The following is a 16,171-nucleotide window of genomic DNA, read 5'->3' as shown; positions in this document are numbered from 1 at the left end:
ATCCCAAGCTTTTAATTATCAATTTGATTGTTTTTGCATTTTGAAAGTTATCATTGAAATTTTATGAATTATATTAATCAGTATTATTCATTTATAAGAAGAGATTTAAAATACATTTATTAGCAAAGCAAATAATAGTTGTAAAAAAAAAATAAACTAAAAAAACACGCTTTTATAAATAAACCAAACTAACAGGTAGAAAATAAATAATAATTTAAAAAAACTAAAAAACACGCTTTTTATAGAAAACTGAACTAAAAAATAGAAAATAAATTTGAATAAATTTAAATTAAGAATTGTATTAAAAATTTTGATGAATATAATAATAGTGTAAATAAGAAAAAAATATATTTTATTTTAAAAAAAGCATAGGGTGCTTTTTAAAATAATATTCAAATGATAATCCTTCCACTCATATCTGCCAATAAAATATTTATAACTATTGACACCATGCACCCCACGCTTTTTAAAAAAAAAAATATTTTTTTTTCTTATTTACACTATTATTAATTTATATTCGTCAAAATTTTTAATAAAAATATTAATTTAAATTTATTAAAATTTATTTTCTATTTTTTAGCTCAGTTTTCTATAAAATGCGTGATTTTAGGTTTTTTTAAACTATTATTTTGTAACAGGGAAAATCGAACTTCGCGGGGTCATTATCGACCACTTAATTAACGCACGGTAAGTCAGGGCTTTCCCTTACCTTTCGATTTTTGACAAGTAGTTTCGACTTGTCACCGGGCGTGCTAATCGAAAGTCCCCACTACAGTCCCCGTAAAATAAAGCGGGGCATAACAATAGGAAAGTTCGAGAGCCGGAGTTGGAGGGTTATAAAAAAGCCGACAGGAGGGACATCGAGGCTTTTTCCCTTCTGGAAGCCAGTGGCCTTTTGCCCTTGTGAATCAGTGACCTTGTTGAGATCAGTTTAAGGCAATAGAGTGCAAATTTGGACGTCGAGAATAAAGAGCAACTGCAGAGGAAGTTATCGGGGCATTTTTGGAATTGGACAACCCTGCCGCACCCTGGTTCAAGACGACAAGACGCCAAGCAGCTAAGCCCGCCAAGTTGGATCGGAGTATCAGTCGTCGTTGAATAAAACAATAATTGAGTCTCCAGGTATTTTCGATTATTGTAGACCAGATTTGATTATTGATTTAATTAAGAGGCTGAAATAATTAAATTTAATTTCTCAAGCGGTCGTTTTTATATTAGCGAATTCGTACTTTAGTTTTTATTGTCAAGGTCAAGTAGTTAGTTTTTTCGCTGAACTTTTATATTGAAAATTAAATTTAATTGATTAATTGTTAATTTATTGGTAGAGAATTTATTAGTAATTTATTATAGGCCTGTTGGCTATAATAAATTAATTTTAGTTAAGAATTTTCAAGACAAAGTTTGAATAAGAAATGAAAATGCGTAATTAAGTTAGTGAAGGTCATTCTATAATGTTCTACGGTTGTAAATTTTGTTGAGACGTTTTAGAATTTCAGAGTTGGATTTAAGAAATTGTGTTAAATTAAATTTAGGCCGGTGGGCTAAATTTAATTAATTTAGTTAATTTAGTGAATGTATTTATTGAGAAATTTAGTGAATTTAGAAAATGATTACCGAACTTGTTAAGAAAATTATGAAGTGAACTTTGTTAAAGATTATTTAGTGGAGATCAAGAAATGAAATAAATCAGTGGGTTTAGTAGAATAAATTGATTGATAACTTTTGTTATGTAAAGAAATTTTTCTTTACATATTTATTAACTATAAAAATCGAGTATAATATTTATTAATTAAAAAAAAAAAATCGAGTACGATTTTATTTAAATTTTAACGATTGTAAAAGATAATTCGAGTGCGGTCATTAAGTGTCTCGTTCGATTTTTACAAAAGGCCCAGGGAAATTTCCGTAATTAGTCTGGAGCCCAGGTATATTTAAGAGATTAAATAGATGAATGGGAGTTTTGTTATACGTAAGCTAACTCACTTAAACTCAAAATAAGAAATACTTAAAGATAAAGAACACTAGATAAAAAGATTTATTTTAAACCAAAAGATTTTAGAATAATTTAATTACAAAATTTTAGTGTTGAGACAAATATCGAAATAAATTTTAATAATGCAATTTCCAAAATAATTTTTAGTCAACAAAAATTAAATATGAAATGAGAAACAAATAAAAAAAATAGAACTTGAAAGTTAAATAATTTAAAATAAACAAATTTTAAACAATTGAATTCTAAAATAATACAACAAATTTATAAAACGATAAAACAGAAATATTTCTACAAATAAATAATTAAATTCAAAGAAATGTTAGATTCGAGTACATATTTATTCATATGATTTTAATAAATAAATTAATGTAGATAGTACAAATGTATGTCTTTGTCTATGCGTAAATGCGCTTACGTATACACAAACACATAGATGAATAATAGAACATAAGAGTAAGTGAGAAAGCATGTTGCACTCTGATCCAAGTACAGGGACTCATGCAACATTTTTAGACAAATTTAAGAGAGAGGGTAAGGGCCCAAGAAAATAGACACATAATTGGACATTTGTTTCCCCCAATGAGTGGAAATTAGTAACGCCCTAAAATTCGACACCTTGCAATTGTCACCAAAAAATCTCTCTCGTTGTCCTGACGTCCTAGTGTTAACATCGTACATAGTTTAAATAAGTCTCAATAGACCACGTGTAAATCTTTTGTATAGAAAGTAAATCATTTGTAAAGGTAAAGTAAAATCGTAAAGTGAAACCAACTAAATCAAATTAAATCAACAAGGTTCATCAATTTTTATCAGGTATATTTTAAATTATTAATATTTGTGAATTTAGTAATATTGAAAAATCGTTATATGAAAGAAAAGTTAACTTCAATCACTGTGTAATAATTGTAAACTTAACTAATGATATTAATTTTGGACTTAAACAATATATGTATTAAAATTATTCAACTACATCAATTTATTCAAACAAACCTATCATTCTCAATAAATTAAACTCGGAAGTTCCCGGTCTATTAGCCTAACACGCTAGGACCAAATACTTAAACACATTAAATATTTTAAATGTAAAATTAATTAATTATCCTAAATTAAATATTTTTTACATAACATTTTTGGCGCTCGAACAGGGACCCCGAAGTTGTTTGTTGAGAAGGTAAAGTTATTAGAGAAATTTTTAAAGAAAATTTAATTGAGAATTTAGTTTTTATTTTTTAATAAGAAACTGAGATTTTGTATTGTTGAAAAAGTAGAATCATACGAGCAATTTTAAAGGAAAATTAATAGAGAATTTGAAGAATTTTTTTGATAGAAATAAAAAGCACGTGTTCTTTTTATTTGACAAATACCAGTGAGGTTAAGAATTTTCTTTCGTAATTTATGAAAGTGCATGTGAATATTATTTACATTTTAAAATTTGTGAATGTGTACGTAAAATTTTATTTACATCTAAAATTTTGTGATTCGAAAATTGTTCTGAAATTACCTGCGATAATTTCAGTAAGTTCAAAAGAAAGTAGAATGAACAATTGTTAAAATTTTTCTGAGAGGACACAAGCAATCACCCTTACCGAGGGTTTACCATCAAACACTAGGGACAAATTCAGACATTTAACACGTTAACGATATGGAACTAACAGACAGTCAAAACATATCGTTACATGACGCACTTACCTTCGTACCTCGTTTTGAGGGAGACTCGGACGAATTGATAGATTTTATAAGTTGTTGTCGAGACGCGAAACAAATTCTGCCAGACGCTGCAGAAGCAAATTTGGCGAAATTAATTTATCTCGCGAAATTAAGTAGCAACGTTAAATTATCGATAAATCACGTCATACCTATTACGATTGAAGGTCTAGTTAAAGCTTTGAAAACAATTTACGTTACAACAAAATCAATTTATCAGCTACAAGGCGAATTAGGTTGTATGTACCAACAAATAGAAGAGCCGGTTATAGATTTCTTAAATCGATTAAGAAGAAAAAGTCGAGAAATCATAGAATGCCATTCAGGGAATTATTCGAATTTGAGCGCGGAAGCAATTTTGAATTTTAGAACAACGGTAGATACCGCAATTTTAGAGATTTTTACAGAAAATTTAAATAACGAAATTGACGAGCGAATGCCGATTTGTGATAATATCGAAGAAGCTTTAACCAACGCGATTAGAATTGAAAGAAAATTAAAAATGCGTCGAGAATTAAGAAACGAAACAAAGACATCGGAAGTTAAAAGTATAACAATAGAGAATTTTGATAATTTCACAATTACGACCGAAGCGTGTCAGATTTGTGATAGTATAGGGCATACCGCAAAAAAATGCCCACAAATCAGTCAATCGGATATTCATCGCGAAGTAGTTTATTCGGAAAAGGTAACACCCTTATTAGACAAAATTCGAGAATCTGACTTCGACACTGGCTACGAGTCTTTCACCAGTGAGTCAGGAGATTTGATAGGAAATTTAGAAATGCAGATAGAACAAGTAATAGATCGTTTCACAGAAGCTGCAGCAGAAACTCAGAATACTTCTCTGCAGGAAAAGGACTCTGTAATAGAAGTGTTACGTCCCCACCTGCATTCGCAGATGTCTCTATAGCAAATACGCGCGCTAATTCAAAACTCTAATAATTTCATAAATATTCTTATTTTATAAATAATATTGTAAAATGATAAGTAAAGAATTCCAAATGTTAAATATTAAATACTAAAATATTAGAAATAGAAAACGATAAGAAAAGTGAAACTCAGCCAACACCTGAGTAAACAGAATATTTTTAAGTTCACATTAACATTTTCTTTCGAAGAATGTTAATGGAAAAGCCAGAATGATTCATTGTAAGACAACTAGCGTTGAGTATGCCAGGTATATTCGAGAACATTCGAGGAATGTTCTAAATAAACAAACGATAAAGAACGCTTGCGTGTCCTGGACTCTGGAGTTGAGTCAGCGTGCGTCATCCGAGTGGGCCTCGGAAACGCCACGCGCATCAACTCAGGAGAACAGGACATTCGGGGCCCGATACGCGACCCTACTCCTCCTAGGGCGCGGCCCTTGGACGAGGACATATAAGCAGGGTGCACGGGTAGTTCGAGGCTCTTCTTAATCTTAAAGTTACGCACTTAAGACTCTTCATAACTTATACTTGTCGTGAGACTATAAATTCTGGTTACGAAATACCATTACGTACTTCACGGCAGTTGTCAAATCATATTAATTAAACGTGTATTTTAAATAGTTAAATAAAGTTATTTGTTAATTAAATTCACCGAAGTTAGTTATTTCGGAGTTAATTCGAGAACCTTCTACTTACGACTCTGGAGGTCGTAACATCTTTATCTCCAGCTCTAGTTGTTCTACCGGCTACCTACAAACCTGTGAGGAAACCGGGACGTAACAACTAATAATATAAATAAATTGGTGGCAGCGAACGGATTCGAACACGCTCCGAAGAAACTGGCGAAAATTTTTTTTCCTTTACGGAAAAATTAACTCAACATCATCCAGAGATCTCCATCGAAAACGTCACAAAAATCAGAACATTTTTCTTCTCAAACGAGTGAGTAAACTACAAAAGTGAAAACAAGTGCTTATAAAACGACTCTAAAATTAACAAATTTTTTAAATACACTTAATTCAAAAATTAATTAAACAGTGATTTTATTCCAAAAACGCAAAATTTTTTTTGGAATTAAAAAGAAGAGCAGTTCAAAATTAAAAATCAAAAATTTAACAAAATTTTTAATAAATTAACAAAATTTTTTATCGTAAACACATAAAAACGATAAAACAAAAATTAAATAAAAAAAAGTGCAACAAAATACATCGAAGATAAAACATCAAGAAGAAGCCATCAACATCGCAGTGCAGCCCAGACCTAGGACAACATCGACAGCCAACGCCCAAGGACAGAATAGATAAGCCAACAACCATCAGCCCGGTCAAAAACGAGAACTTCAAAATATAATTACTTCTAAGTAGTAAGTCATTTATTTTTCTGAATATTTGTTTCTCGTCAATTCAAAAATATTATTGTTTTTTTTTGCAATCTCGATTATCGTTCAAATTTTTTTTTCCTTTTTTTTCTCTCGTAAAATTTTTTTTTTATCATTAAATTTTTAAAATGACTAACGATACCGAAGCTATGGAAACATCTATAGCAGAAGCTACGGGCAAAATACAGACCCTAGAACAACAAATTCAAGACTTATTAACAGAGAGAGAGGAAATGAAAAATAGTTTTGAACAAAATTGCCAACGATTAATTAATGATAGTATAAGAACTCTTCAAAATGATTTAAACACACAACAAAGAGTTAACCCTCAAATTTTCGGTACACCAAATCTAAATAAATTTGATTATTTCCTTAAGACTATCCCCGAATTCGACGGATCGACAATTCCGGTAGAATCATTCACGAAAGTATGTACTGACGCGAAAGCTTATATTCGCGAAGTAGACGAAAAAGTATTAGTTAGATTATTAATCTCAAAATGTAAAGGCGGACCTTTAGTTCGACTATTAAATGCAGAAATAAACACAGTAGATCAATTAATTGCATTCTTAACCCTTCGTTGGTCGCGCTATGAGCGAATCGCCGCCTAACAACTACTCAACCTATAGAGACTCGCTATAGTGCGAGCGAGAAACTAAAAAAGACGCGACCAACGAAGGGTTAAATTTAAATTATCGTCGTAGCAAACAAGTTTCTGTTTGGCTAAATGAATTTAACCAATTTAAACAAAAACCTAACGAACGCGTTATGGACTTTCATTTTAGAGTAGATGAACATTTGAGAAAAACATTAGCAGAAATAGAAGATTCAACAGGCATAAACAAAAATGAAAAGAAAGTAATAGCTTCAGAAATGGCAATTCAGACCTTTTTAGCTGGATTGTTCCCACAGATAGCAATATACCTGCGTCAAGCAGAGTACGTAGACCTTCAGTCCGCTGCTAAAGCAGCATCAGATACGGAAAAGACATTAGAATCAATGAGTAATATAAATAACATGTTTAAGACTTTCAACAATACAGACTGTCACGCAATACAAAATAATCAAACTACAGATCAAACAAACAATTCACAAAATAATAAACAAAACGCCCAAATAAATTCAAACGGGACAAATAAATATTGCGATTTTTGTAAGAGAAATAATCATAATAGGGAAGATTGTAGATATTTAAAGAGCGAAAATTCTAAAAATAATAATAACAATAATAATTACAACAGAAATAACAAAAACAATAACTATAACAGAAATAATAATAAAAACAATTCTAATTCCAACGGTAATTACTATAAAAATAAAAATAAAAATAATAATAATAATAATAGTAGTCAAACGCAATGTGATTACTGTAAAAATTTCGGGCACGTAGAAAAAGAATGTCGTAAGAGAAGTTATGACCTAGGTAAACAAGCTGGACTTCAAGCGGCACAGGGAAACGGACAAACGTTTTCCCCTCCAGGCACATCAGGGGGAAACGCGTTGCCCCAGCAGTGCCAGAACCAAAATTAAAAATAAGAAAACCTTCAAAAACATATTTCGTAGGCGCAATGTCATCGGATTACAAGCCTACATCCATAATGATTAAGTCAAAAGATATAATCTCAAGTTACGGAAAAATTTTATTAGATACTGGGTGTAATTTAAATTTAATCAAATATAGCGAAGTCAAAAATAAAAATTTAATCGACGATTCATTTTGTTATAATTTAAACGGAGTTTCAGAAGCAATTACACTCGGTAGAATACAAATTCAAATTTTTAATAAAAACACATATTTTCATGTAATCTCAGATGACTTTCCTTTAGATTACACAGGCATACTCGGTATGGAATTTTTACGCGAACAAGGCGGCATAATCAATTTGGTTCAAAATACAGTAACTTTCACAAAATTAAATAATTTAGAAATCTCATTAACAGAAGGACAGTATTTTGTTTTAAAACCTCGAACTAAAACAGCAATGTTTGTTCGAGTAGATAACAATCTTAGTGAAGGATACGTGCCTCGTATAGATTTAGGTGACGGTATTTTTGCTGGAGAAGCAATAATTAGTAATCGTAATGGTATAGCTCATTTGTATGCAATAAATACTCTTAGTAAAAGTGTCAAAGTAAAAGTGCCAATAATCTCCTTGTATCCTTTTGAAACAAGTGAAGAAGGTAGCACTTGCTTATCGCAAGATGAAACAGATCAACAAGATAATAAAAGTACCAGGGCCCGGGAAAATCGCGTTGATAATGTATTAAGTCTCTTGCGTTTAGAACATTTGAATGACGAAGAGCGTAAAGAAATAATTTCACTCGTTGAAAAATATGCTGACCTCTTTAGCATTCCGGGAGAAAATTTGCAAGCAACATCAGTAGCTTCACATATCATACCTACTAAAGATGATATACCGGTAAATACTAGACAATATAGGCATCCTCCTTCACATAGAGAGGAAATCGAAAGACAAGTTACCGAACTTCTGTCAATGGATGTTATCGAACCATCTACCTCTCCATACAATTCACCTTTATTTATCATACCTAAGAAAAAAGATTCTCAAGGCAGAATAAAATACAGACTAGTAATTGACTATCGTAAATTAAATGAGAAAACTATTGGCGATGCGTATCCATTACCCCTAATTAATGATATACTTGATCAATTAGGCGGTGCAATTTATTTTTCAATTTTCGACTTAAAATCAGGTTTTTACCAAATAAAAGTAGATGAAAAAGATAAACATAAAACTGCATTTACAACTCCTCGTGGTCATTATCACTTTAACAGAATGCCATTTGGACTTAAAAATGCACCTGCGACATTTCAAAGATTAATGGATTTAGTATTACGCGGTTTACAAGGCGTAGATTTATTTGTTTATTTAGATGACATAGTCATTTATGCTCGTTCTCTCGAAGAGCATACTTCTAAATTCGAAAGATTAGCAGAACGTTTACGTAAAGCCAATTTAAGTTTTCAACCCGATAAATGCGAATTTCTAAGAAAAGAAGTTATTTACTTAGGTCATCTCATTTCTGCCGACGGTGTCAAACCTGACCCCGAGAAAATTAGAGCAATTAAAGAATATAAAAGACCCATTAGTACCACACAAGTAAGAGAATTTCTCGGACTTGCTGGTTATTATCGACGTTTCATAAAAGATTTTGCAAAAATAGCTAAGCCATTATCGGATCTTACAAGTAAAAACGCGAAATTTATCTGGACTCCTGAACACCAGGAAGTTTTCGAAACTTTACGCGATAAACTGTGTACAGCTCCGATACTGCAATATCCAGATTTTTCAAAACCTTTTATTTTAACGACCGATGCATCTAACTACGCAGTTGGTGCAATTCTCTCTCAGGGTAAAATAGGTGAAGATAAAATAGTAGCAGCAGCCTCTCGTGTACTAAATAAACACGAGAAAAATTACTCTACAACAGAAAAAGAGATGGTTGCAGCTCTATTCGGTATGAAAACTTTTAGACCTTATATTTACGGTAAGGAATTCACTCTCGTTACTGACCACAGACCGTTAGTGTGGGTAAACTCAATGAATGACCCAACATCTCGTGTAATGAGATGGCGAGAACGTCTTAAAGAATTCGAATATACTGTATTATACAAAGCAGGTAGGAAAAATACAAATGCCGATGCCTTGTCACGTAATCCGGTACCAGAAAAACGCGAAGTTTATCCAATAAAATTTAAATGGCGACCCACGGGCAAACCGGGAATCGCGAGACTCAGAACAACCGATACATCAGGTTCTGAGATCAAAATTACAAAAAAACCGAAAGTGGCTATCCACTCAGAAACAAATAATTCGGACAAAAATTCAAAAATAAATTCAAACACTAAAAATAAATTTTCAAAAATCGTTACTAATTCAGTCGACGGGATTAGCAATACGAATTCAAAAATTTCACCTGATGAAAGCACTCAGGCGGCGGGGTTAAGCGACTCAGTCGAAAGGACCTCATTAACTGGCAAAAAGATCCAGGAGGCTAATAAGTTCGTGGTTTTACCTGATGAAAGCACTCAGGCGGCGAGATTAAACGACCCAGTCGAAAGGCAAAAGTCTGACGAAAAGATTCAGATAGCTAATGCGTTCGTTCATAAAAATTCAAATAAAAATTTTAATCCTGAAACAGATATTCAGGCGGTTGAACCATGCGCTTCAGTCGAAATACCTTCGGAAATACGCGAAGAAAATAGGAGTAGCTACCCTATAAATCAACGGTCATTTCCAAAGGGATCAAATAAAGTTAGGATTAGTGAAAACTCCGATCAAAACGAAAATCGGTTTATTTCAGACCCTAACGATAAATCAAACAAAAACATAAATTCAAAATTAAATTTAGCAAACAAAATGAATTCAGATAAAAATTCATCAAATAATATTAATCAAAATGATAAATCAAATAATGAGCTAAAATCATCAAATACAGAAAATAAATTTAGCACATTAGGTAATGTAAGTAAATTACCTGACTATTCTGATGAATCATCATCATCAGTGTCGGGTAACGTAATCGATGCATTAACGCTAAGAAAAAAACTCATTAGAAATAATGAAGTTTTATTATCAGACGAAGAATCAGACATGACTGACTTCGACTTATCATACATAAATAAAGATTCAAATAAATCTCCAAATAAAAATAATTCACAAAAACAAAATCCATTATCCAAAAATTCCCAAACACAAAAATCCAAAAACACAAAAATCACAGAACCTACATTACCACCTACAGAAAATACAAATATACCGACAACACCTACACAATTTACTCCAAACGTAAATACAAAAATTAAAAATAATAAATTCAAAAATAGATTTATCCCTCTTCAATATAAGAGAACACAAAAGTTCGCGGATTTTACACCGTCTCCAATATTTCGTACGCGTAAAAGAATTAATAAAAACATTAGTAAAACGACGTTTAGAATTATCGATACTTCAGATGACGAATCAAATACTGAAGAATCAGAAATCGTAGAGTCAAAAATATATTCAAATAATTCAAACGACATAAGTTCAGAGTCTCCTATAGAAACAATTCCAATTTCTCAAAGAACACCGAATAAACTAATTAAACGTAAATTAGAAGATATGGGAGGTGCCATACCGTGGTCCTCAGACGCAGGTGGCGATCACCCGCAACATATAACAGTTAAAGCTATTATTAATAATAATAATGATAATAATATGTCTACAGAGGACATACAAGAAATTTCAAACGCGACACAGTCAATGACAGTAGATCCATCTATTGAACAATTACCTTCAGAACCTATTACACAGACAGAAAATAAAACAACAGACAAGCAAATGGACATTAACAAAGACAATAGAAAAGAGATAGTTCAAACGGTAAAGACTAATGATCCTCCGCCGTTACGCAGGTCAACGAGACAGCGAAAACCAAAAACATGTATGTGTGGGTCAGACAACACAAGCACACATACACACACACATAAACATACACCAAAAATAATACAGACTCTTTCAAAGAAAATTCAAAATAAACAATTTAACAGTAAAATTGCAAAAAAACAAAGAAATATTAAATTACCAGACATAATGGTAACGTTAAAAGCACTCAAAAATAATAATAATAATAACGGGAATTCAAATACAAATAAAATTCAGAAAACAAAAAGAAAATTATCAACAATAGCTGAAAATAATATCGCTAATAATAAAAACATAAATTCCTTAATCCCACTAAAATCCCAAAAAGATTCAAATTCACAAAAAACGAGCCAAGCTCAAAATCAAATAAATTTCGATCGTATCGACGTACAAACAGAACCCAAAAATCCTAATTTACCCACTCCAGATACAGAAAATCCCGAAAAAGAAAATACGACATTAAACGAAACTCAAAATAATTCAAACCAAACAATAAACGCTTCACACATAGACGATTCCGACGATGACAGACAAAATGACGATAATAGTAACCGAATAAATTCGCAACAATTAGATCCTCATACAGAAAAGACTAATAATATAAATAATGCAGTAGCATTGGGTGGTGAAATTAACGATGAACAACCTAATGGCAGCGATAATGATCGATCTAGTGATGACAATAACGATCAACCTAGTGACGATAATGACGCTCGACCTATAGACAACAACAACAATCCGCCTGACGACAATAATGACGATTCACCCGAAGATGATAATGATTCGGATGATAATTCAACAGACTCAGATTTTTCAAATATTTCAGACGATTTTAGTAACGAAAATATATTAGAAACAAAAGACAATTTAGAAATGCAGAAAAATAGTTATTTATGTTTTATAAATGCAGACGGTACAGTACATAGCGATATCGGAAAGAAACTTATAGAATTGGGATATTTAAATAAATTAAAGCCAAATAGTACATATAAATTGGGTGATATAATTAAAATGGGTACTTCTAGAAAAAAGGTAATCGCCTTAGTAACACAAAGTAATAGCAAAGATAATCCGACAGAGATAGACTATTTAAAATCTTTCAAAAATTTAAAGACTTATCTATTAAATAATAATATTAAAACAATTAGCGTTTCACAAGGTCGAAGTAACTTAAATGAAACAGTTTGGTCTAAAATAAAAAGTATTATCACTAAAATTTTTGCAGGAACAGAAATTAAATTCACGATTTGTAGAGATTTAATCATAATTCCTCCGGTGGAAGACAGATACAAAATCATGTTAGAAAATCATGAAACTCCAATGGCAGGTCATAAAGGAGTGACAAAGACATACAATAGAATTAGACAAAGATATTTTTGGGATAATATAAAAATCCAGGTAGAAGACTTTGTACGCAAATGCATAAGTTGTCAGAAAAAGAAATTAGTAAGAATAAAAACAAAACAGCCGATGGTAATTACAGATACATCAGCACAAATTTGGGATAAACTAGCATTAGATATAGTAGTTCCGAATAAAACCTCAGCAAATGGTTATTCTTATATTTTAACCATGCAGGACGATCTTTCAAAATTTTGTTTCGCGATACCGTTAGTAACAATGACTGCTAAAGATATTGCAGAAGCCTTAGTAGAACATTTTATCTGTAAATTTGGATGTCCAAAAGTTATTTTAACCGATCAAGGTCAAGCTTTTATAGGAAAAGTTATGACTTGTTTAGCAAAAACATTTAAAATTAAACAAATAAAAACAACCGCGTTTAGACCACAAGCAAACGGTGGTTTAGAACGAAGTCATCAAGTTCTAACAGATTATATCAAACATTATACAACTAAAAATGATTGGGACCGATGGTTACCACAAGCGACATTAGCATATAATACTAGTGTACACGAAGGTACAAAATTTACACCTTATAGATTAGTGTTTGGAAAAGAAGCTCGTTTACCGTCAGAATTCTCTTACCTAGACGACATACCTACGTACGCTGACTATGTCAAAAATCACGCAACGAGACTGTTAGAAACTCAAAAAGAAGCTAGAGAAAATTTAGAAAAAGCAAAACAAAAATCAAAAATTAGATATGATAAAAATATACATCCAATAAATTTTAAAATAGGTCAAAACATTTATTTAGTCAAGAATCAAAAGACAGGTAAATTTGATGATAATTATTTAGGTCCATATAAAATTACCGAAATATTCCCAGATAAAAATGATATTGAAATAGAGATAAAACAAGGGAAGAGAAAGATAGTCCATTGTGACAGAGCAAAAATCGCACATTAATAAAAACGCGAAAATTAAGACAATTAGTAAAAACGGAAAATCACCATAAATATATTTCTCTTACAGGCAAAAATGGACGCGGTCAAAGTTTTATCCATCTTATTGATGCTAACCACAACAACAAGTGCGTTCATCGCATACGATTGCGGCGCGGCAGCAACAAATTTTACTACATTGTCACTAATCAACATAAAAGAATGCGAAAAACCCATAGAAACACCTAACATAACAAAAACTAATATTCAACTCATACAGACAGTAGAATATTCGCACACTAGAATAATTCAATGTAAAATCGAAATTAAAAGATCAATTTATTATTGCGGTTCTTGGAGCCATGTCGCGACGGTAGCAAATCCCCACATAGAGTACATAGAAGAGATATCAAGACCTTACTGTCAAGATATACATAAAACTCGGACACATTTCATGTACGACACAGCAATTCGCGACATACAGCCCAACGGAACGACGACAAGATCGATACTCTTCGCAGGTAAAGCAGATAACTCCGGAAACTGCGAAGGAGGATAATATGCAGATCCATACGGGACATATTCAGACGTAGTTGTACAAGGACAAATAAAAATAACAATCCGCGATTACTTAGCTCCAATAAACTTCAAAGAAAACAGTGTTATTCTAAAATCAGGAATAAGATGCTGGTATGGATCAGAAAAATGTTTAGACACAGAAGGCGGCTATACATTTTGGGACATCATAAAAAAAGACGACTGCGAAACAGAACGATTCAAAGTAATTTATCAAGGCCAAGCTCAAAGAATTAGAGATAGTTCAGGAAATAAAACCGATGAATTTTTCGCAGTAACATCAAATCAAATAACATTCGCTCTAACAAAACAAGATACACTCTCAGTATGCGGTCACAAATTCTTACGCACAGAAGAACCTAGATTATTCGTAATAGAAAGTAACGACAACGATTTTCTACTAAAGAAATCAGAATTGACAACAACTGACATGGACATATTCGCATACGTAAATTCAAAAGTAGTCTATTTAGAAAAACATTTAAGAAAAGAAATAGTGGCTAGCTATAATAACGCCATCAAACAACAATGCGAATTAGAAAAAATAGTGTTACGAAATTCTCTGGCTTTAGCATCAATAGCACCTGCAGAATTTGCATTTCAATTTATGGAGGAGCAAGGATATATGGCCAGCGTCACAGGCGAAGTCATCAGAATATCAAAATGCGTACCAGTCGAAGTCAAAACGAGGAAGACAGAAAAATGCTATCAAGAACTACCTGTTACCTTAGGAAACGGAAGTTTTTTTATGCTACCTAGAACGCATCTACTCGTGAAAACAGGAAACCAAATTGACTGCAACACATTAACGCCTACTACATTTAACATCAATAATGCTTGGTACCAAATCCTACCTCAATTGACACCAACTACAGAACCAGAAGAAATCAGCCCAAGTACAAAAGCAACTTGGAAATACACCGCACCAGAATATTTAGCAAAAAGTGGACTATATTCAAATGAAGATCTGAGTAAATTAAGGGAAGCAATGATGTTTCCAATAGAAAGATCAGCAGTAGTAAATACGATAGCCAGAGGAGCAACAGGAAGACAAATCAACATCCAAGGAATCAACATAAATAAATTCATCGATGAAGTTAATATAGAAAACAAAATTAAAAATACGCTATCAAAATTACATGGAATTTTTACCATAATTGGAGACTACAGTTCAACTATAATCGCAGGCTGCATCATAGTAAAAGCTTTCAAATTCGCCGCCGACACAGTAATACACGCTTTAGCGCTACACTCTGTGTTTGGATGGAGCCTATGGCTATTAGGATCCATGTGGGATTCATTAACAAATTTTTTGCTACATTCTAAAGAAAAGTATGAAAAAAAGAAGCAGCAAAACACTAGCAGCCTAGAAATGTCAAAGGTAACCACAGTCGACATAGAAGAAAAAGATCCAGAAGAAGAACATCTAATGACGCCAAAACCTAGAGCAAGAGAATCGGGAACAGATAAAGTCGACAGCGAACAAACAGACAAATTAAGTAAACGAAAACTATTCCCATAAATTCGAAATTTTTTTTTCCCCTCTTATCAAAAACAAAAATTTTTTTTCTCCACTCTCAATTAACAAAAAAAAAAAAGAAAAAAAAAATTTTTCTTTTTTTAATAAAGATTAGATAAGATTAAATAAAATTAACAATTATATTACTCAAATGCATACATGATACATTTGTTTAGATTAAATATACAACTAACCTATCAAAATGGATAACTTTAAAGATTTTTAAATATTTGTAATCAAAAATAAATATCGACAGATATAATGAAACATTTCATGTCCAAAAACACAATATTTTTTCTAGTTATCAAAAATAGTACAAATTAACAAACAAAATTCATAATTACTCTCAAACTTC

The 16,171-nt window shown here is 31.8% G+C and overlaps 1 protein-coding gene across 2 annotated transcripts; it reads left to right on the top strand.

Moving 5' to 3' along the window:
* Window positions 1-644: 644 nt before the first annotated feature.
* On the top strand, window positions 645-15,865 carry LOC123266700. Of its 2 annotated transcripts, none has more exons than XM_044731075.1 (2): window positions 645-1,122; window positions 13,813-15,865. In XM_044731075.1, the coding sequence occupies exon 2, from the start codon at window positions 14,728-14,730 to the stop codon at window positions 15,817-15,819; it is 1,092 nt and encodes a 363-aa protein (XP_044587010.1). In that variant the 5' UTR covers window positions 645-1,122; window positions 13,813-14,727; the 3' UTR covers window positions 15,820-15,865. The 2 variants fall into 2 exon arrangements, with proteins under 2 accessions (XP_044587010.1, XP_044587009.1); XM_044731074.1 differs by lacking the exon at window positions 645-1,122 and adding an exon at window positions 5,790-5,992.
* The last annotated feature ends 306 nt before the right edge of the window (window positions 15,866-16,171 follow it).

Source organism: Cotesia glomerata, linkage group LG6 (genome assembly GCF_020080835.1).
Source record: "Cotesia glomerata isolate CgM1 linkage group LG6, MPM_Cglom_v2.3, whole genome shotgun sequence".
Lineage (NCBI taxonomy): Eukaryota > Metazoa > Arthropoda > Insecta > Hymenoptera > Braconidae > Cotesia > Cotesia glomerata.
This window is presented reverse-complemented; position numbering and strand designations above follow the sequence as displayed.